This window comes from Xiphophorus couchianus, chromosome 24 (assembly GCF_001444195.1).
Source record: "Xiphophorus couchianus chromosome 24, X_couchianus-1.0, whole genome shotgun sequence".
Taxonomy (NCBI): domain Eukaryota; kingdom Metazoa; phylum Chordata; class Actinopteri; order Cyprinodontiformes; family Poeciliidae; genus Xiphophorus; species Xiphophorus couchianus.
This window is the reverse complement of record NC_040251.1, coordinates 7,628,762-7,648,181: the sequence shown is the minus strand read 5'-3', so window position 1 is coordinate 7,648,181 and position 19,420 is coordinate 7,628,762. Positions and strand designations below refer to the sequence as shown.

General features: G+C 39.9%; 1 protein-coding gene across 2 annotated transcripts in view; it reads left to right on the top strand.

The window, feature by feature from the left end:
- lama5 (laminin, alpha 5) overlaps nucleotides 1-19,420 on the top strand; it is a 103,951-nt gene that overhangs the window by 51,824 nt on the left and 32,707 nt on the right. Inside the window, exons 22-49 of one of the 2 annotated variants that reach the window (XM_028010891.1) lie at nucleotides 594-750; nucleotides 3,254-3,383; nucleotides 3,897-4,039; nucleotides 4,779-4,882; nucleotides 5,031-5,184; nucleotides 5,773-5,936; nucleotides 6,841-6,949; nucleotides 7,529-7,626; nucleotides 8,667-8,883; nucleotides 8,966-9,092; nucleotides 9,929-10,068; nucleotides 10,357-10,472; nucleotides 10,549-10,760; nucleotides 11,715-11,916; nucleotides 12,767-12,911; nucleotides 13,026-13,166; nucleotides 14,324-14,485; nucleotides 14,562-14,669; nucleotides 14,753-14,836; nucleotides 15,389-15,619; nucleotides 15,773-15,886; nucleotides 15,960-16,090; nucleotides 16,177-16,257; nucleotides 16,361-16,575; nucleotides 17,087-17,187; nucleotides 17,828-18,011; nucleotides 18,510-18,650; nucleotides 18,740-18,891. In XM_028010891.1, coding sequence (XP_027866692.1) covers nucleotides 594-750; nucleotides 3,254-3,383; nucleotides 3,897-4,039; nucleotides 4,779-4,882; nucleotides 5,031-5,184; nucleotides 5,773-5,936; nucleotides 6,841-6,949; nucleotides 7,529-7,626; nucleotides 8,667-8,883; nucleotides 8,966-9,092; nucleotides 9,929-10,068; nucleotides 10,357-10,472; nucleotides 10,549-10,760; nucleotides 11,715-11,916; nucleotides 12,767-12,911; nucleotides 13,026-13,166; nucleotides 14,324-14,485; nucleotides 14,562-14,669; nucleotides 14,753-14,836; nucleotides 15,389-15,619; nucleotides 15,773-15,886; nucleotides 15,960-16,090; nucleotides 16,177-16,257; nucleotides 16,361-16,575; nucleotides 17,087-17,187; nucleotides 17,828-18,011; nucleotides 18,510-18,650; nucleotides 18,740-18,891 — 4,063 coding nt within the window. Of the gene's footprint in view, nucleotides 1-593; nucleotides 751-1,676; nucleotides 1,816-3,253; nucleotides 3,384-3,896; nucleotides 4,040-4,778; nucleotides 4,883-5,030; nucleotides 5,185-5,772; nucleotides 5,937-6,840; nucleotides 6,950-7,528; nucleotides 7,627-8,666; nucleotides 8,884-8,965; nucleotides 9,093-9,928; nucleotides 10,069-10,356; nucleotides 10,473-10,548; nucleotides 10,761-11,714; nucleotides 11,917-12,766; nucleotides 12,912-13,025; nucleotides 13,167-14,323; nucleotides 14,486-14,561; nucleotides 14,670-14,752; nucleotides 14,837-15,388; nucleotides 15,620-15,772; nucleotides 15,887-15,959; nucleotides 16,091-16,176; nucleotides 16,258-16,360; nucleotides 16,576-17,086; nucleotides 17,188-17,827; nucleotides 18,012-18,509; nucleotides 18,651-18,739; nucleotides 18,892-19,420 lie in introns of both variants that reach the window. The other variant, XM_028010890.1, reaches the window with a different exon arrangement.

The window sequence follows — 19,420 nt, the reverse complement described above, 5'->3', positions numbered from 1 at the left end:
ACACACCTGGCAGAACTGCATTTCTTTCTCATAAATGCAGAAATATCCTCATCTTTACCTCAACTGTGAATCTCTTTATGAAGCATCTCAACATAAGACACTAACTCTTAAATGTGTGTTGTACATAAAAGAAAAAGGAAGCAGGGCTTTGTTACTAATTGGCAACACGACAAGTGGAAGACAAGGTCAGGAAAAAGATTTAATTCAAAAATTATAAAGAGGGAAGTTCTGTATGACGGCGGCCATTGTAGATAGAAGAAAAAATAGGAGTAAATTTATGCCTGTCATAGTTATGCTAGCTTGACTATGCAAACTTAACATGTAGATGTGCTGCAGAATTTGGTGTGTTTCCGATCAGTAAAAAAAAAAAACAACCCAGTAGAGCTGTTGTCAGATGGTTGCCATGGCAACTGGTCTATGTGGAGATACAAAGACCCTGAAAAAAGACAAATAAAAGTGACTTTTTTTACTTGGATAAAAAAAAAGGTCCTCTTTTTGCCATCCAGCGTTGCGCACATGCACCAAATTTCTGGAGGTGAACGGTAACATCCAGCATGTCTTCAGGGTTGGTTGTTTGTGTCGTTTGCCTGCAGGCCTCGTCTGGATCATTACTTCCCAGATCTGCACCATTTGAAGTTTGAGATAGAGGAGGGAACCATGCTGGACGGCCGGCCGGTGAGATTCGGTTACAACCTCCTGGAGTTCCCAGAATTCAGCTGGAGAGGTTACGCTCAGATGTCCCAGATCCAGGTGGGGTCAGCACTCAATGTACCTGCAGAATACTGACTTCATTTGTCTTATTAAAAACTATATTATATGTAGAGATATGTAGATGACTGTGGCCCCTCTTTCTTTTTCTTTCATGAATGAACAATGTTGGACATTTCTTTTTGGTAGAATCATACAGTGAAAAACATTTCATTTGTGGTTTTCTTATGAATTGAGCCTGATGATCATCAATCGTCCATGTTTTTAGGGAAATATATTTATCAATACCTTTCTGGAGGGCAAAAATTAAAAGGTAAGCCTGTCAAGATAACAAATTTGGCTGGACGATAAATTGTCCCAGAAATTATTGTGATAAACGATAATATTGTTGTTTTGAGACCGTTTTCAAGTAATACAATGCTAGTGACATAATAATGCAAGAACACATTCTCAAAGTTGGATTAACTTTAAATCCTAATGAACATTTAACCCTGGGACTGGAAGACATTTTAAATATCCAAAATAAATAAACAAAAAAACAGAAACAATAAATAAAATGGACAGAAATTGTCCTTCATCAGAAGGGAAAGTTGAGACCAAAACACCAAACTGAAGACTTTTGTCATCCAGTTTTTGGTGGAAAGAGAGAGACAGAGGAAAAATGGAAATGATTGAGTTTGTATTAATTTATCATGTGATTTATTGATTTATTGGTTATTGGTTACTGCGAAGCCCTAATCACCAAAGAGAAATGTGCTGATTTGAATAAAGGATGTTTGGTATTAAAGGCGATGGTATCAAACTTTTCTTTTGGTCAATGTTGGTGATTTCTCTGTGAATTATTCCTCTTTCCTTTGTTATTTTTCGTTTTCTTCCTCTCTCTCGGGTCGTTTTGCTTTCTAACTTTTGGCTCCTCTGTTTTTCTGTCCCATCTTCTCGTCTTTCCTGGTTCTCCGTTTCCTTGGCAGTCCAAAGTTTTGGTGTCGGTGTTTATCACCTCTCCGGACCTTTTCCGTGTGGCGCTTCGCTATAGCAACAGGGCCGGTTCTGCTGTCTGGGGCAGAGTGTCGGTCATAGAGGACGGCAGGAGTTACTACTGTGGTAACTGTGAGTGAGAATGAGGGAAAAACTGCATTTTTTTCTGTCTTTTTGTTCACTTCATATATTTGGAAAAGGAGGTGGTGGATCTGAACCTCTCGTTTTCTCTAAATAATGTTTCTAAGCTCATTTATTCATCTGGACTTTGATTTTATGCCCTGACGAGTTCAAACTTTTTGCCCTCTGGGCCAAAAGGGGCAAATTTTGATTAGTGGTGGACCAAAAGATGTATTAAATAAAAAATTTAACATTTAGTTTGAGAGGTTTATCTTCCTGCTTAACAACAAACATTTATTTATTTTTACAAAATTTGTTTATCATTAAAGATTTTAAAAAATTCCATATTTTTGGGGGTGAAAAGGAAAATTCAGACTGGAGGCAGACCACAAAGTTCATTAGATTAAAAATGTATAAATGACTTGATTATTTCTGCTTATTACTTTTTAAAAATATGTTTTTTTGTTTATCTTTAGAGATTCAGAACATAAAAAGAACTTTGAATTGTTCACTTATTAAAAGAAAAACAATTTCTGCATTTTGGGGCGTAAACAGGCAACTTCAGACTAGTGGAAATTCATTAAATTCATTAAATTAAGAATGTAAAATTTTGTTTGGAATTTCTTAATTTCAAGGGCCACAAATGGAACCCGATTCACCTTTTAACAAACACTTTAACAGAAACTCAACGACCAGCTAACTTGAAGTTCTTGTCTCCATACATGCAACCAGAAATGAAAATATTAGTCTCTTAACTCTCTTCTTGTCTTCCTTGTTCATCCCAATCATAACTTTTGTAATTATTCTTCCCAGGTGAAACAATGGGAAAAAACAAATATGTGAACACTGATGCAGAGATCAGCTCATTTAAACAGCTGCTCTAATGATCTGTCAGAGTTGATGTGTCTGTTGCTTTTTTATTTTAAACTGAACCGAAACATTAAATTCTGCAGCACATCTACATGTTAAGTTTGTCATAGTCAAGCTAGCATAACCGACCTACGTCCCTCTCCCTCACCAGTTTTAGTTCAATTTTTTTTAAATCCTGTTATTTAGTTGTTCAAGTGTTGACAATTAGTAGCAAACACTATTTTCTTTTATGCGTCACACACACATTTAAGGTTATGTTGACAGCTAAAACCAATGCTAGCCATGGTCAGCTAGCAGTTTTGGGATGTAGACGTCACATTGCGACGTGTTTATAATGTTTTTGCAGAATCAAAAAGCTATAATTGTAGCAAAACTCTAGTGGAGAAACATCATCGTTCCTGTCTGTCTTTCCCACCTGTCCCGTCAGACGGAGGTCGTTTGTTTGCAGCGGTGGTGGTGGTGACTTCTCTTTCTGTCTTTAAGCTCCGTATATTTTCCTCTTCAGGGCCACAGATCAGTAGATATGTCAGCGTGTAAGACTTACGTATTTTCTCTCTCGCCTCGGACCCGGTCCTGGTAGACTGCGGTGAAGCTCCAGGTTTATGTGAGCGAGGCAGACGTCTATCTGACTCGATTCATCCTCAGATATGTCAATACTGAGGGAGTCACCTCCAGCGGTAAAATAACAGCCTATCAGGCCAACCGCAGAGGTACGTCCCACCCAACACTGCAAAAACACGCAATCTAACCAAGGATTTTTGGTCTAGCTTCCAGTGCAAATATCTTAGAACACTTAGAAAAAAGACAAAACTAACTTAAAAGTACATTTTCAGGAAGAAATAGTAGCTTAATATTGATGAAAAAGTTCTTGTCTCATTGGCATTTTATTTCATTTATAACAAGATAATTTTCCAGGTTATAGTGAAATATTCTGCCAATGAAACAAGAACTTTTTCATCAATATTAAAGGAATTATTTACTTAAGCTCCTATTTCCTGCTGAAAATTTACTTTTAAGTTAGTTTTGTCTCATTCAAGTGTTATAAGATATTTGCACTAGACCAGACTTACTTGGTAAGATTTTGTGTTTTTGCAGTGAAAACAGCAGATTATCAGTTCTGTCTCTTCCTGAGTTCCTCCAACACTTCACTGATTTTTAGTTTAACTTTCTTTTGGAAAGATTTGGAAACTGATGCAGTTTTTTTCTGATGTTTGGGTTTTAAGGTTCGGAACAGTCCAAACAAATCGTCTTTGCTCCGAGTGTGCAGCCGACCTTCGTCAACGTTCCCCAGAACAGCTTTGTGGAGCCGTTCGTGCTGAACCCAGGAACCTGGACCGTCGTCATCGAAGCGGAGGGAATCTCCCTGGTAACAGGAACACCTGCAGTGTCGTCTGAACCCTGGATCTGGGCTTCATTTCCCTGTTCATACTGTCATAATGACTGTTATCATTTATTTATTATAACTTGTTGTCTTGTTGTAAATTTAAATATTTTATTTTTTTCTTACCTTTTCTCTCCTTTTTCTTTTTTTGCTTTTTTCATTTAAGATATCTTTTCTAAACATCTTTTGTTACTTTTGTCTTTAATTTCTTTCCTGTTCTTTTACAGTTTATATTCTCTGCTTTCTATTTCCTTAAATTTTGTTTCTGTTTTTTAATTTTCTCTTTTTTTATCTATTTATTTTTTGCTTACTTTTTTCATAAAATATTTTTTTCTATATTTCTTTTCTTTTTGCATTTTTTCTTTATTTTTTCCTGTTTTTCTTCCATCTTATTTTCTGTTTTTACCTTTGTCGTTTGTTTTTCTTTTCTCTTAATTTTTTGTATTTAAAATTTTTTTTTTCTCCTTTTTTTCCCACAATTTTTTCAGCCACTTCATTCTGTTTAGAGGCTTCAACACAGTTTATTGAAGTTAATAATAGTAATGATAAAAGTTATATTTTTACAGAAGTTTTTCTATTTGCAGGATTTTGACTGGATTTATAACTAATAATACTTTTATCATTACTTTCATTGATCTTATAAAACGCACCACTGAATATTGCAATGATATTTTATCCTTATTTTCAAACTAACTGAGTTTTTTTATTATTATTTGTCTTCCAGGACTACCTGGTGTTGCTGCCCAGTGCCTACTATGAAGCTCCCATCCTGCAGATCAGAGTTACTGAGCCCTGCACATACAGCTCTGTGCCTGAAAACAGCCAGAAGTAAATATTATTTGATTTTTCAAAGGATTTTGTTCAGGCAATGTCAATTTTAATGTCTTTATCACTATAAAATATTAAAATAACAAATTTTCTGTTCAAAGTTCATTATCATCTCTAAATTGTCTTTCTTTTAAATATGTTTGTCCAGCTGTCTGCTGTACAAGTACCTGTCTCTGGACTCTTTCCCCTCCATCTCCGGAAACGACGCCAGCTGTCGCCATGACAACCACCTGCCGCGGCCATGCCCCACCGAGAGGGTCACGCCGCGTCACCCCGACATGGCCGTCTGCAGCGGGCTGGATGTAAGACGACCGCTGGAATATCTGATTATTTCATATGTTTTAAGAGTAATTAAGTAATTAAAGCTGCAGAATGTAATCTTTATTTTAAAAAAAGTTCTTTACATGTTAAAATTATCATTACGTAGAAAATCTGTGGGAAAAAATTAAGCTTCTCCCAGAAATTCAGAGCCAGGAGGCGGGTCTTAGCGCTGTCAATCACTCTCTTACTTATCTCCTCCACTTTGCTCATTGCTAAGCTGCGGTTGGTTCATCACAACACAGCATGCAACCAATGCTGAGCTAGTTAGCATAGCCAGCAGACAAAAGGTTTTCCTGCACCGATATGCTGTTTCTCCTTTAGCACACTTACCGGTGAGTACATGAGTTGATTGACAGCGCTAAGACCCTCCTCTTGGCTCTGATTGGTTGTTTTTGGCCAAGGAAGAGATGGAGGAGATCAACCTTTTCTCAGATTATCTGTCCCATAACAAACTGTCATGAGATGCAGACAGTTTTAACAAACATCAGAAAAAAACATATTTCTGTGAAAGTTGCACACTTCAGCATTAAAAGAGGGAAAGATGTTGTAACGGTTCGGTTCTGGTCCAGATCAGCATCGAGCTGCGGGGACGTCTGGCCTCTCCCGGAGACTACACGCTGGTGGTCGAATACTCCAGCGAAGAAGAGCTGCCGCAAACGCTGAGCGTCGCCGTCAACTCGCCTGGAGCGCCAACGCAGCGCCACCTGGTGACGCTCCTGCACTGCAAGTTCAGGTGAATACAAACACCTGTCCATCCGTCCGCCTCTCTGACCCACTTCCTGTTTATCTGGAACTGAACCACACAGGTATTTGATCTAGGGCTGAACCGATTAATTGTGATTAATCGACTGTTTAAATAGCTGTGAACGATTAATCGTTAACCACAGCATACAAACTCACAAAAAAGGCACATTTCTGGGGACAAAAACAGAAAGCTGCAATTAAGCCAAAACTGTACAAAAAATATTCATTTTGCATCGAAGATGAAAACGTTCTTTTCTGTAAATTTGTCCTGAAGAACACTGTAAAAACACAAAATATTACCAAGTATTTTTGGTCTAGTTTCTAGCTCAACTGTCATATTACTTTTAAAATAATCCAAAACTAACTTATAAGTTCAGCAAGCTATGGGAGCTTGTTTTAATACAATAATTCCTTAATATTGATGAAAACGTTCCAGTTTCATTGGCAGGTTATTTCACCTACAAAATGGGAGAAATATCTTACCTGCCAGTAAGAATCAATATGGTCAGTTTTAAGGAATTATCGACTTCAAACTAGCTGCTATTTCTCGCTGAAGTTACTTGTAAGTTAGTTTTGTCTTTTTTTTTAAGTGTACCAAGATATTTGCACTGGAAACTAAACTTAAAATGACTTGGTAAGATTTTGTGTTTTTGCAGTGTTGGACTTTCTGCTTCCACCTTCACCTTTGACCCTGAATCTCTGAAGCTAATGACGGTGCAGGAAATCTTTCTTCCCAAATAAAAAACTTATTTGAAAATGAAAATTCATCCATCATGTGGTCCTCAGTGACCATGAGGATGGAAACCAACACACAGAGCGCTGAACGTTTTGCCTGTCGGCTCCGGTTTGTTCTCGGTCGGCGGTTCTTTCATCTTCCTGTCTGCGTTCTGCAGCTTCCTGTGTCGAGTCGTGGCGGTCGACGAGCAGAACAGGGTGGCGGTTTTCTCTCTGGCCACCGACGCCGACGTCCAGCTGTCGTCGGATCGCGCCTCCTTCTTTCTGGTGAGAATTATTCTTCTGTCCCGTCACAAAAACAAAAAAATCTATGAACCATCACTGGAAGATGAAGAACCAAACTCTGGGTGTATCAGGCTCCCAGCAGCTGGATGTGGAGAGACACCGCGACTTTCCAATGTTTACATTTTCATAATTAGAGTTGAGCAGTAAATAAGTCAAGCAGAAATGTTGATGTTTGAAATATTTTTTTATCCTTTGCCACAAACGATCAAGCGTTCACTAAAGAAAAGCTGTTTTTATTGCATTTTAATCAATAAAATATTGATTTTAAAAAAAGGAATTGAATTGTTTATTTGCATTTGTTAATGCATTTCTGATATTGTATTTAAAAAATGCATAACTGGTTAAATTAATTTGTTTTAATTGATTAATTATCAGGATAAGTGATTAACTGATAACTAAAATAGTTTGTTGCAGCTTTAATTATGAGATAGAGGCTTGAAAAATCTCCTTCACTCCCTAAAATAAGGGACAGAAAATCTTAACGTTTATCACATTATTTGAATTAATGTAGCTGTACCTGTTTAAACTTTTATCTTTTCACCGTTTTTCCATTGTTTGCAGCACAAAGTCTACCTGGTGCCCAAAGACGATTTCACCCTGGAGTTTATTGAGCCTGGACTCCACTGCATCGGGACGCATGGACAGTTCTCCCCCGACAGGTAAAAACACACACACAGGTTACATAAACTGAAATTATGACGACAGGTAAACACACACACACACACACAGGTTACACAATCTGAAATCATGAAAGTAGTAATGCAGTAATTTTGAGAGAAGATAGGTTTCTGCGCTGTGATTAGGAATCAAAATCAAAATAGACGCATTTCACAAAACTGCAGTGGAAACACTTCTCTTGTTTTTGCATCACATGAGTCACATGATCAATAAACAAAACACAAAGAAGACGACAGGAAGTAGGAGGGAGATGATGGTTTGTTTCCATAAAACGCCGCATTCAGAGCCGCTCCCAAGTAGGCGAAGCTTATCACTCCAACGCCGACGTCTCTTCTGATGACTGACGGCGACATGGCTGGATTTTCCTCATTTAATTTCATTCAGTTTTAGGAGCTGATTAAAAAATTCTGGACACTCTACCCACCTCTTATTGTAGGTAGGAGTCAGTTTGTTCCAAAAATCTTAGAAATTTTGAGATTAATCATAAATATTCTAGAAAAAAAATGCTCCCAAAAAACTGAAGAAAAAATTTGTAACTTTTGAAATGTTGAAAAGTTCAAATTTCTTCTAGATAATTTCTGAAATTAATTTCAAAATTTCTGTTTTAAATTTTTTTAGACCTTTCAAGTGCAGAAAAAAAAGTTATGTCTTTTTACTCTTGAGTCTTGGACGGATACTTTATACTTTTACTTGAGTAAAAATGTGTTGAAGTTTTGCTGCTCTTGGCCTCTGATTGGTCGGGACGTTAATGAACAGAATTAGCCTAAAGGTTGTTTTTCATCCGCTGTTCCTTCTGTTGTCTTGCTAAAAATAAATAAGGTTAAAATTACTGAATTTGTCAATAAATAAATAGTGATTTATCGCGTGAACAAGCTTCTTCATGTGTGATTTTTAATGGAAACACTGAAATGGCAAGTTTTTTTTTAACATCGGCAGAATTTTGAAAAAATTTGTGTGAATTTGTGACGGAAACGCAGCTGCAGAAATGATGACCTCACGTTGTGATCGCTCTTCGCCGCAGCTCCTCCTGCGTCCCGTCCCGCTTCCAGACGCCGTCGGACTCTGTGGTCCTGAAGGAGGGCCAGAGCTCGTCCACGGAGGACGCTCCGGTCCAGGCGTCCCCCGCCGCCGCCCCGCCGCTGTCCCCCAACCAGAGGGACGAGCCGGTCTGGATGGGAGACGTCCGGCCGCCGTTCGGAGCCGACAACAGCCTCCACATGCGCCTGGACTCGCTGCAGGTTTGAAAGCTGCTGATTTAAACAGATGATCATTTTACAGTAACTTCCTGTTTAAGTTTCCCTTTGCGTCTCCGTTACCCAGAATGCAGCGGTGTACTCGACTCGCCTCCAGGCTCTCGGCCGTTACGTCTTCATCCTCCATTTTCACCAGCCTCTTCATCCCACATATCCAGTCCAGGTTTACATCAATGGAGGCGTCATCTGGCAGGGTAGCAAACACTACACTGTAAAAAATACCTCACACCTTTTACACATCAACAAAATTTGTCTCCTTTGACCAAAAAAAAAAAAAGGCCAAAAAACAATGTGTGAAATTGAAACTGATTTTTTAAAAATACGACAGTTAGGACTGCAGCTAACTATTATTTTAGTTATGGTATTATTGTAGCAGTACTGTGTCGGTTATCCTGACGTTAATTGATTAATTGGATTTCTAAAAAATCTACATCCTCTTGATTTTTTAAATCAGTATAGTTTATTTTATGCAATATTAAAAATTCTCAACTCCTTATTTTAAAAAGGGAAAAGAACATTTAATTTCCTTAAAATGTAATAAAGTAGCATTCCTTTGATGTATGCTTTTACAAATCAATCCTGATAAAAAAAAAATTCACAAAAGTTTGTATATTTACAAAATAATAATTAAATGAAAATATTATGTATGCAGCTTGTAAGCAAATATTCTTGAGTATTCTGATGATTAATTGATTAATCAGATAAAAACAATTTCCAAATTCCTCCGATTTTTCATTTTACCATTTAAGCTTACTTAAAAATATTAATACATTTGAAAATAAACATTTTATCGCCTTATATGCAACAACCTAGCATTCCTTTAGTGAACGCTTGATTATTCATTGGATGCATCCGCAGCTAATATTTAAAATATCAACATTTCTGTACTCTGTGCATCCATAGAACGCAGCAGAGATAATTACGGAGCTCTAGCTGACATGTCGTAAGATTAACTGTATTAAGCACTAAAAATAATCATTTTTCCTTAACAGTGTGTGGGTGTGTGTGTGTGTGTGTGTGTGTGTTTCAGGCCAGACCAACGCCTCGTTCTGCCCCCATGCTTACGGCTGCAGGAACATTCTGGTTTCGGAGAACCAGATCATGCTGGATGTGACCCAACACGACGTTTTCCTCACCGTTCAGATTCCTGCAGGCAGAACTTTGTGGCTGGTGAGATTTTGCTTCCGTTATCAGATGATCAAATCGATTCTGTTCTTCCAAAATACGCCGAAAATATGAGGCTGAACTACCCAACTCTGATCTGAATCTGTTGCAGCTCATATAATCAAATATCTTCAGAGTTGTTACAGATTAAATTTTGGCACTTTTTGACCTCCCTAATGAAACGGTCTGTAAAAGAAGACTAAAAAAAGTTACTCAGCTAAATGTAACTAGTTACCAGCTCTCCCTGTTGGTTCGTAATGTGAAGGAATGAATTCCCGTTTAATGTCTCGACAGGATTACGTTCTTGTAGTTCCTGAGCGGAGCTACAGCTCCAGCTACCTGAACGAAGAACCTCTGGACAAATCGTACGACTTCATCAGCAACTGTGGCCAGAACAGCTTCTCTGTGAAGTCAGTTGCCCAAGCGGAGAAATATTTTACTTTATGTCTTGCTGCTTCACTGATGTGATGAACGTTTCCGCTGCAGTCCCGCCGCCGCCTCGCCGTTCTGCCTCAGCTCGGCGGTGTCGCTGTCGGCGTTTTTCAACAACGGCGCGATGCCCTGCGCGTGTCACGAGGCCGGAGCCGAGAGCGACGCCTGCGAGCCGTTTGGCGGTCAGTGCCGGTGCCGGCCCAACGTGATTGGACGGGACTGCTCCATGTGCGCCACGGGCTACTGGGGGTTTCCCAACTGCAGGCGTGAGTCCAGTTGCTTTCAGGTCCAGAATCGGTGAAAAATTTAGTCCTGAAACAGGAAGTTTAGAAATTTAAAATACAGACTGAGAGACTGTTTCACATTAGTGCATATATTTCATAAAAATATTTAGAATTAAAGGTTATTATCTATTCCATTGATTTATAAAAGTTAGCTTCCAACTAAATATTTAATAAGTAAGCTAAATGTTTAGTTAAAAAACTTAATAGTTAGCTTTGAGCTAAATATTTAGTCGTCAAACTTAATAGTTAGTGTGAAACTAAGTATTTAGCTTGCTAACAAAATATTTAGTGTGCAAGCTAAATAAAGTATTTAGTTCCAAACTGAATATTTAGCTCCAGAGTAAACACTTAGTTTTATTAAATATTTATTTAGTTAGCCGGCTAACTAAATATTTACTTTGGCTCGAAACTACACATTTAATTAGCAAACAAAATATTTAATTTGAAGCTACATATTTAGCTTGCTAGGTAAATATTTAGTTTCCCATCTAAATATTTATCTTCAAACTAAATATTTAGTATGCAATCTAAATATTTAGCAAACAAATTGCAAACTAGTGGACAGGACTAGTAAACTAAATATTTAGCATCATTCTAAAAATTTACTTTGCAATTTAGTTTTAGATTGCATACTAAATATTTAGTTTTTAGCTACATATTTAGCTTGCCAACAAGATTTAAATTATACAATTCAATAAGAATTAAACAGTCAGTTTGTTTGTTTTCTATGTAAATAACAAACACAACATTAATTTGATGTATTACTATTATAAAAATTTGTTTCAGTGGAAATAAATACTCAAGCTTATATTCCATGTTCACATGTGTATATTTCATTACATTGTTGTTGAGGGTCATTTCCTCTGGCTGTCGGTAACTTATATATATATATATATATACTATATATATTCCTTTATTTAACTTCTCTCCCTGCAGCCTGTAACTGCGGTACGCGGCTGTGTGAGCCGGTCACCGGGGATTGCATCTGTCCGCCCCGGACTCTGCGCCCCGAGTGCATCCAGTGCGAGCCGCAGACCTTTGGCTGCCACCCGGTGGTGGGATGTGAGATCTGCAACTGCTCTCGGCCCGGCATCGTCTCTCCTGACGTCAGCTGTGACACGGACAGCGGACAGTGCAGGTAAAATTAAATTCCTTCAGTTTTTATCAGATGTCTACAGACATTCATTTCTAGGAAGTGGAAACAAAGTGGATTCTGGAAAAAAAATAAAAAAATCTTACCAAGTATTTTTGGTCTAGTTTATAGTTTATAGTGCATCTTAATACATCTTAATACACTTGAAATAAGACAAAACTAAGTTAACTTTTAAGCAAGAGGTAGAGACTTGTTTTAAGTTTATAATTACTTAATACTGGCAGATTGTTTCACTTATAACACAGAAAAAATGTTTTGATTTAACTGTAAAAATCTGCCAGTACTGGTACTTTCAAAGTACTAATACTTTATCAATATTAAGAAATTGTGTATGTAATACAAGATCCTATATGTTCCTGAGAAGTTGCTTCTAAAAAAAATATTTAAAAGAAAAAAAACATTGACATTTCTGTGCTTGAAAAGTCTCAAATTTTGTTAGAAAAACTGAAATTGTGAAATTAATCTCAGAAATATTCCAGAAAAAAACAGTTAAAAATTTCGAAATTTTTTTGCAAGATTTTTGATTGGGTTTTTTTTCTATTTTTTTGGAGAATTTTTTTCTGAAATATTCATGATTAATCTCAAACTTTCTGAAATTTTCGGAAAACATTTACTGCTATCTACAATCAGAGGCGAGCACAGTACGCAAAATTTATACTCAAGTAAGAGTAGCACTACTTCGACATATTTTTACTCAAGTAAAAGCAAAAAGTAGCTGAAAATTTTAAAAGATTTTTCTAGAAAATTAAGAAAACCAGACAGACACATCAGCATCCAAAGAGCGAAGAGTTTGATGGATAAAGGATTACCTTTAAATAAAAAAATCTGTTTCCAGATGCAGGAACTACATCGTTGGCCGCCAGTGTGACCGCTGCGCACCCGGTTTCTATGGTTACCCCAACTGCAGGCCATGCGACTGCAACGAGGCGGGAACCGAGGAGGAAGTGTGCGACTCCTTCACAGGACAATGTCTCTGCAAGGTTGGAGAAACGCCCAAAACTCTCGTCCCTTTTCAGGCACCGCCACCAGTTTGGGCAGCTCAAAGTGTGTGTGCGTGTGTGTGTGTGCGTGTGCGTTCGTGTGTGTGTGTGTAGGAGAACGTCCAGGGCTCCCGATGCGACCAGTGCAGGATCGGTACCTTCCACCTGGACCCTACCAACCCGAAAGGATGCACCAGCTGCTTCTGCTTCGGCGCCACCGACCGGTGTCAAAGCTCGGATAAAAGACGGATAGAGGTAGAACTGACTTATGTCCTGATCCAGGATCAGCTGAAACGAGACGTTTCTGCCAACTGACTGTAGCTACAGGAGATAACAAGCTTTCCGTTTCTTCAGATGTCTGTTCTGTCATCATCCATAATTCGATGCGCCGTTAAGGATTTATGAACATGGATGTGTTAAAACATGAAGATGCTGGTTTCACTCACTCAGACCTGCAGCCTTCTGTAAGATGGAGATCTTCATTTTTATTTATTGATTATTGGCTGTCCTGTTTGGCATCAACAATCCTGTTTTAGAGGAACTGAGCCAGGACTGCCTTACGTCAGTCACATCCGGCTGGAACTGATTAATTGTTCTCACGTGACGTCGCACGTCCGTAAACGTTGTAACTGATGGCCATCTTGGTAGGCAGTTGCTCAGATAACAGCAAGTGCAAGCGTTGAACTAGCTCTCGCCTCGTTCTTAACTTTTAAACAATATAGGTTTATTAAAACTATTACTTGGCAACAATTGCTGAGTACTTTACTCTCCTCTGTATAATACTAAGATAAATATCAGTGATATGTACTGTATTACTTATCTGCCAAGCTAGCAAAATTAGCTTAGCTTATGTAGCTTTTATCTGCTAGCTAAAATGGACGTGTAGTCTATGTGTTTGTTACTAGATGTATTTACTCTGCTAGTCACCAGAACCTTCTTATTCACACAGAGTTCATACGTCCTTTAAAAATCCACTAAAACAGTGATTGTTTCAGTTCATCAATGTCTGGCCATGAAGCTCCTCCATGTTGTACGCACTCTGACCTCTTTACACCAGGTAATGAGGTCAGAGGCAGCTTGTCCACATCGTCTGAAATATTTTCCTTCTCCGTCTCATATGGGTCAACAGCAGCCATTTTGTTCATGTAACTGTCCACATATTTTTTTTGTTGGTCTTGAAGCCATGCTTTGACTGGGCTTTCCTACCAAGATGGCGCTGATCGCTGGCGGTTCAGACTTGTGGAAACTATGAATAGATCAGGTGTTTCCAATCTTGGAGAGCTTCTATCCTGCCACCTTTAGATGCATCTTTTCTCTGAGTCCTTCAGCTCTGGAGTCCTGGTAGACTTTCATTTGTTTCAGGTGTGTAGGTGTTATTAAGTTTTCTCCTGGGTTATTTCTGTGTTTTGCAGATCATGGACATGGAAGGCTGGGTGCTCCTCGGGGCAGACAGACAGGAAGTACCCGTGACGGTGTATCCTGATCAGGATCTCATTGAGGCTGACCTCAGCGATGTGCCTGATGTCTACCAGGACCTCCACTGGCACGCACCCAAGACTTACCTGGGAGACAAGGTACCAGTAGACTGTCCAGTTTAAATCAGTTGAATTAATTGGTTTTATTTTAGTTTTTTACTTCTCATTCCTCCAGGTTTCGTCTTACGGCGGTTCCCTGCGGTACCGCCTTCACACCCAGACCATGAGAGGAGACGCTCTGCCTCTGCCGGCTGAAGCCTCCCGACCCGACATTATTCTGAAGGTGCGAAATAACAAAACCAGGTTGGACCGCAGCATCCAAACTGCACATTAATTCATCTCTGTGTTTGTTCCTGTGGCCTGTAGGGGAACCAGATGACCCTGGTGTTTATGGAGAGAGAATACTCCGCGCCTGAAGACCCTCACCTGGGAATTGTTCACATAGTCGAGGTAAAGTCACCAAATCAAAGAAATCAAATTAATAGACAAAAAACATGATTCACATTGTTTTTAAGATCGTGCTAGGCTGCTTAAGGCGTGTTAGACTTTATGTGATTGTTAAGCCTTTGCTCTGAATCCATGTTGAGTAGTTTAGATTTAAATAAAAATTGTCCCAGAATGAGGCCTTGAGGAACCCCACATGCAAACTTTGTTTGCTCATATTAACATTTGCTAATTGACATAAGATTTGAACTAATTTACATTACAATGTAATGTGAAGAGCTTTAGACTTGATAAAGAGCCATACAGACACAGGCCATTTACCACAGTAAACAGAGTTATTCACTCTAGTTTTGTCTGTCAATCAGTATGTTATAATCTATTGTGATCAATGCAGCCCTGATGTTCAGTAAAGCTAGTTTTTAAAGCAATATGCTTCTGTTTCTGGGATCTAATATCCCCACAGTTCCTCCATATGATGGGAAACTGCATCAAAGGGACTCTAAACCCCTTCTTCTTCTTCCTCTTTTCCTTCTTCTTCTATTTTTCCTGTCATTACAGGGAAGTTTCCGTCACGCTCGGACTGGCAACCCCGTCTCTCGGGAGGAGTTGATGATGGTTTTGGTCAACCTGGAGTCTCTACAAATCCGAGCCCTTCACTCTCAGTCGGCCCACTCCGTGTCGCTCCATGGTGCCGTGTTGGAGGGAGCAGCGGACCTGACCTCAGGTCGCCATGCAAACAATGTGGAAATCTGCATGTGTCCGGCCAATTACCAGGGAGACTCTTGTCAGGTGAGGAATTAGACTGGATGTCAGAAAACGATTTCTGTTCTTTCCTCTGTCCAATGTAGATTGTCTAAGAAGTCTCTTTTCTTTCTTGGATTCAACTAGACAAACTTAAGCTTAAGTGTTTACTAGATGCTTGACGTTCCTTTCTGCCTGTAGAAATGTGCTCCAGGTTACTACAGAGACACTATTGGACTCTTCCTGGGAAAATGTGTTCCCTGTAACTGTAACGGACATTCGGACCAGTGTTTGGATGGATCTGGAATCTGTCTGGTGAGTTTCACTTTCCTTTCTCAAAGCTTTTTGACTTTTTTACACTATAAACTCCACTCTACATGCTTTCCAGAGTTGCCAGCACAATACAATCGGAGACCACTGTGAGAGCTGCAGGGGAGGGTTCCTCAGCAACAACAGCCTGGACGGACAGGCCGTGTCCTGCTCCAGTTGTCCCTGTCCACTCAGGGCTCCATCCAACAAGTCAGCCTTCCTTTTACACTTTGAGCTGCTGTTTTTTCACTCTTACTGAGTTTTCCAGGAACTCATCCTGCTCTACCTTTGTGCAGCTTTGCAGAGGGCTGCGTGCAGAGGAGTGACAGGATGCAGTGTCTGTGTATGCACGGCTATGCTGGACCAAACTGTGAGAGGTAATCATAACTTCTCCTTAAAGCAGCGGGAAAACACACACCCCAGGTTCAGCTACTTGGTTCAGGTTCTTGCTCGTTTGTAACTTTGTTCCCTGTTACTCAGGTGCGCCCCTGGTTTCTACGGCAACCCCATGGTTCTGGGCAGCAGGTGCCAGCCATGCCACTGCAACAGTAACACGGACCCCAACATGCTGTTCACGGACTGTCACCCTCTGACTGGAGAATGCCTCAGCTGCATGCACAACACGGCAGGACCCCACTGCGACATCTGCGCTCCTGGTTTCCATGGAGACGCGATACACGCCAAAAACTGCACCAGTGAGTTCAGCTTCAGGGTAACATATGTAATCCAAAGAACTTACTTTACTCTGGAAACAAATCATCGTGCAGGACTCAGTATCTGTCTGCTTTAAAGGCTAGCTTAGTTGGTAGGGAATAAATATTTTAATCTCAGGGTCGCATGTTCGAGCCCCACGTTGGGCGCCAATATGTCATGAGCTGGGCGACGCAAATTACAAAAGTAAATCATCACAGAGGACTCAGTATCTGTCTGCTTTAATCAAGCCAACAATAACAAAAATCTTGAAGAAACTCCACCTTTCATACCAAACTGGCATGTTCATATTAAAGTTTGTTATATAATGTGTGTGGAGAATTCTCAACCAATCGGTGTAATTTTCTAACAATGCACATGTCCTTCAATAGACGAAGCACGCTGGACTCTTACATCTGTTTCCTATCAACCTATATGAGTCTTGGCCAAGAGGCACCAACAAATACAGCACAAAAATTACACAGTTAAAAGAAAATGACTCCTTTTGTGATGCAGGATGCAACTGTTCTCCATGTGGAACCGAATCCTGCAACCCACACACGGGACAGTGTCGCTGTAAGCCTGGAGTCACCGGACCGCTTTGTGACCGCTGCCAGGTAGGATCCAGTTTTAGGATTCTGACCATTTTTTGTGGATTTTACAGTGCAGTCTATGAATTTTAACACTTTCTGCTTCTGTTTGCTCACTAAGTCAGGTTATTTTGCTCTGATCAAGTACAAAATGGGAACTAGGTCTAAGTGATGGTGTTCAAAACACAATAAGACCTTCTATCAATACCTATTGTTTGCCTCTGCACTGCAAAAACACAACATCTTACCAAGTATTTTTGTCTAATTTCTTATGCAAATGTCTAAGTACACTATAAGACAAAACTAGCTTAGAAGTGACTTTTCAGTAAAATATTGGCGCTTGTTTTAAATCAATCATTTTTGGATATAGACCAAGAAAAAGTGCCAGGTCGGCTGACAGATTCTTTCACTGATAATGTGGGAAAATGTCTTGTTATAAGTGAAAATAATCTGCCAGCAGAACTAGGATTTTTATTCAACATTCAAGAATTATTGACTTAAAACAAGTTCATAGTTAGTTTTGTCTGATTTCAAGTGTGATAACATGTTTGCACAAGAAATTAGACAAAAATATCTGGTAAGATGCATTTGTTGTGTGCCTTGTTCAGAAAACTGATGAGCAAGGGAAAGGTTTGCGTAACTTTCCATCCTGTTGTGTTGTTCTAAGGACGGGTCGTTCGGCTTCAACTCGTGCTCCGGCTGTCGTCAGTGTGAGTGCGAGGCCTCGGCGGCGCTCGTCCAGCCGTGTAATCCTCAGAGCGGTCAGTGCGCCTGCCAGCCTGGGGTCAACGGACCGAACTGCAGGCAGTGCGCTCCCGGTCACTGGGACTATGGACCAGACGGCTGCAAGAGTGAGTGTGCACACCTGGGCTAACGGTACCGTCATACGTCACTGTTTCTGCTTTAGTTGCAGCAGCTGACTGACTCCTTAATGGGAGTGTTTAGATTTTTTGACCATTTTATTCCACTTTATCACAAACATTGTTGTATCTATGCTAGGTCCAAGGCTGCTTGGATGGAATTATTATGCTATTACACTTCTGGTTCTGGTTTGCTCTGCATCCAGAACCAGCATTCAGCTTCTATGCACCACAAACTTCCAGAAAACTGCAAACCGGCCAATACTCTGAGTTCCTTTAAATCTAGACAAGCAGCACCTGTTTAGAGCTGCTTTAGAAACATCATAAATGAAACACTGACCAAGGTCTTGATGACGGCACTAGGCAAAATGTAATGCTTCAATTGTCAATTTTCGTGTTGTTAATGACGTAAAGCACTTTTAACTACCTTGTTGCAGAAATGTGTTTAAATTTGTTTGGTTGATTGAACTGATCTGTGGGTCATTTTAGGGTGCGACTGTCATGGAGGTCGCTGTGACCCCCGGACCGGTGAGTGCCGCTGTCCAAACGGGATGACGGGGAGACAGTGTGACGCCTGCTTGGAAAGGTACAGCGTCCCTGTGGAGGACCGGCGCGGCATGCACTGCGAAGGTAAGTAAATCACACATACCTGCAGACCGAGAATGGAAACCGGAGGATTAATCACTGACGGACGGCGTCCTGTGGGCGTGGACACTCAGTGTGTGACAGCTGCGTCATCGTGCTGCTGGAAGATCTGGAGAGATTGGACAGCGACTTCAGTTCCATGTCGCGGCAGCTGAGGAACCTCAACGCCAGCTCGATGGCCTGGGCTCAGCTTGCGAGCTTCAACAAGTCCATACAGGACGTCGCTGTGAGTTTAAACACACAAGCCAAACATTTGCTTCAAAGAGCTGCAATGTGAGTTTGGTGTGAAACACGATGATGAACTGATCATCATGTTTCACGATGGAGCTGAATGAAAAACAAGATACAAATATTGCTACCAAACCAAATGTGCATCCTGTGTTAAATGTCTCCAAAACTTTGAGGGAATTGTTTTATGACTTTTATTCTGACTGAATAAACAGAAAATTTTATTTTTCTCACATTGTTAAACTTAGAAAGCCCTCAAAATCAACTGCACTTATTGGCGATTTTTTTGTGTCATGATCACATCCTCATCTTTGTAGCAAATCAGTAATTTTTGGTTGAGAAGTTGACGCTGCTCCATCATGCAGCGCCATTAAGGTGATAATTTAAGGAGCTTGTTGAGTGTTTATATTTCAAAACAAAACTGCATGAAGTGCACTGGACTCTGTTTGGGTTGTTTCTCTTTCCTGTTCTGGTATGGCCGCCATCTTTAATCCTGTTATCATCTAGCTTAGTTTAAAGATGACCAG